The sequence below is a fragment of the Embiotoca jacksoni genome, unplaced genomic scaffold (genome assembly GCF_022577435.1).
Source record: "Embiotoca jacksoni isolate LCO1_2020_lvr unplaced genomic scaffold, fEmbJac1.0.p SCAF_70, whole genome shotgun sequence".
Lineage (NCBI taxonomy): Eukaryota > Metazoa > Chordata > Actinopteri > Embiotocidae > Embiotoca > Embiotoca jacksoni.
This window is the reverse complement of record NW_027185426.1, coordinates 698,054-700,553: the sequence shown is the minus strand read 5'-3', so window position 1 is coordinate 700,553 and position 2,500 is coordinate 698,054. Positions and strand designations below refer to the sequence as shown.

Genomic DNA, 2,500 nt, shown 5'->3' with positions numbered 1-2,500 from the left:
CGGGACGTCGGACACGTCGCTGTCCGACTCCTCGCTGTTGGAGTCGCCGTGGCTGTCTGAGGACGACAGGACGAGTCGGTTCACCTCAAACATCCCAACACAGACTTCAGACAACAGACAGGAAGTAGTGAAGTTAGTGGTGGAGCTCCACAGGGTTCTGGACTCGGACCGACATGTGACACGGATCACCCTGCTGACCTCCTGAACTCACTGTAGTACTACTATCTAACTAATACTACTATCTAACTACTACTATTATTATCTAACTACTACTACTATGTAACTACTACTATCTAACTACTACTACTACTATCTAACTACTACTACTACTGATACTACTACTACTACTACTACTACTACTACCTTGTATGTTGACGTCCAGCCCTCCGTTCATGACGGTCTCTTGCAGGAACCTCCACTGGAAGACGGCGTGGTCGGCGCCCCCGGTGGTCAGGACCCACTGCAGGTCGTGCGACCAGCGGACGTTGGTGACGTGTGCCGAGTGACCGATGTACTTCTTGAATTTGGCTCCTTGGAGAAAAAACTAAATGAGTCACGTTAAACAAGAAGGGAAAGTAAAAAAACCAAAAACAAGGCGTGGAGAGCAGGAGGACCTTTGCGCAGACAGGGGAAGCGGTAGAGCTTCACGAGGCCGAGGTCGTCGCCGGTGACGAGCACGGCGGCGGCGTGGTTGGCGTCCACGGCGTTGATCTCGGTCAGGTCGGAGTATTTGGGCCAGATGCCGCTGACCTCCGAGCCCAGGACGCCGCTCCAGGAGGCCCAGTGCTGACCTTTGACCTCCTCCTTACTGACCACCGGCTTCCCCACTGCAAGAGAGGAAGAACATTAAAGGATAAATCCCCCCCCCCCGCCCCCACCAGCTCATCTCCCCGCTGATGTTCAGGATAACGAATCGCCGCTCTGCAGATCTTTATCGCTCCTAATCACTTGTATAACAGCGGAGGGAAGATGTGGGGACGGTGCCGATCTTAATCTTCCACCGTGGAGACGAAGCCGACCGGGTTTCTCTTGGTTTTCTGTTTTGAGGTATTTTTTTATGATTTATTTGGTACTTTATTTCGGACCATGGTTGTGAGGTGTGTTTCCTCTGACAGGTGCACCGAGGGAAAACATCCGCCCCATGAATACATGCATGAGTTTGACCCACAGGAGACGTGTTGAACAGTCACCACACGGGTGAAAAAAACACCGTCAGCAGTGAGTCTCTGGTTCGATTCCCAGCGAGACTTTTACTAAAGTCACCGTCTCTAATTGAGATTTCAAAAACAGGAAGTGAAACGTCGGATTTCTGCGTTTCCCCCTGAATCTCTACAACGAAGAAGGAGAGTGCAAAATGAGCACCAGAGCATCATGACGGAGTATTAAAATAAACACCTTCGAGGCTACAAGTTTCCTGTAAAAGTCCTTGTTTATCTTTCTAAAAATAGAGCTTACTTCTGTCAACATCTCCAAATATTGGTGCTTTATTCTCATTTAAAAATGGAGGCAGCGATGCAGATCACTGCGCTGTGACTCAGAAATGTCTCCTGATTGTGGTACTTATACTCGTTGATATTTGACGAGCGTGAGGTTGGAGATGCGACGGACTCACAGGGCATCCGGTAGAAGAGTCGTTCTCCGGCTCCGTCGTTGGTCTGCAGGATCTTACTGTCCACAGTCCAGTCCAGGTGGGTGATGAAACTGGAGGATTTACAGCATTCTCCCACCTGAAGGCCGTCAGACAGGAAAAACAAACCATGACAAAGACTCTGACATTCAGTTTTACCGCCGCTGCCTCCGTCCCTACCTTCTTGTATCTCTGGGCGACGGCGTAGACGTCCACCAGCCCGTCGTTGGAGCCGACGGCGAGGTACGCTCCGTCCGGAGAGAACTTCATCTCGTGGATCACCTCCTTCCGGTCCTTGATGTGGACGACCTCCGTCATGTCTCTGAGACGGACACACAAACCTGCCTTCAGCGCCACGTTACAAACGAAGCAACTTAAAAAGGTTCTGCTCGGTCTACGAAGCGTTTGGTGTCACCTGACTCTCAGCACGGTGAAGGATCCGTCCTTCATGCCCAGAGCCAGCTGGGATCCGTCCACGCCGAACGCCACGCTGCGCACCGCCTCCTCCATGTTGCAGCGGGCGACGAGGGCGTGATCCGCCAGACTCCACAACCTGACGCACACAGAGGGACAACGAGCTCAGACCAGGTCATCTGGAAGGAGCGTCGGGTCAGGAGACACCAGCTGGGTTTCCTTTGTGTCACCGTGAATTCGTCCCCCAGAGTCAGACTGTCAACACTGAGCTCCAGTTCCAGTTGTTTCACTTCTTGTTTCTCTGCTCCAGTTTGGTGACATCACCATGATGATGATGATGATGAAGAGAGGACTCTGAATACTTCCTCATGACGGCTGTTGCTTCCTGCTGCTCCGTGTTCATCATGTTCACCGTGCTGCGTTCAACTGTCTCTAAACCTATTAAACGAGCCTTGTCTA

General features: G+C 51.6%; 1 protein-coding gene across 5 annotated transcripts in view; it reads right to left on the bottom strand.

Moving 5' to 3' along the window:
• The window catches only part of LOC138215211 (echinoderm microtubule-associated protein-like 6), a 50,993-nt gene that overhangs the window by 21,862 nt on the left and 26,631 nt on the right, over positions 1-2,500 (bottom strand). For all 5 annotated transcript variants that reach the window (XM_069177245.1, XM_069177246.1, XM_069177249.1 and 2 more), the window contains exons 9-14: positions 2,043-2,180; positions 1,808-1,949; positions 1,613-1,727; positions 615-827; positions 364-531; positions 1-56 (exon numbers count right to left, since the gene is read on the bottom strand). The exon at positions 1-56 is cut by the window's left edge and continues 51 nt beyond it. In XM_069177245.1, coding sequence (XP_069033346.1) covers positions 1-56; positions 364-531; positions 615-827; positions 1,613-1,727; positions 1,808-1,949; positions 2,043-2,180 — 832 coding nt within the window. The remainder of the gene's footprint in view (positions 57-363; positions 532-614; positions 828-1,612; positions 1,728-1,807; positions 1,950-2,042; positions 2,181-2,500) is intronic.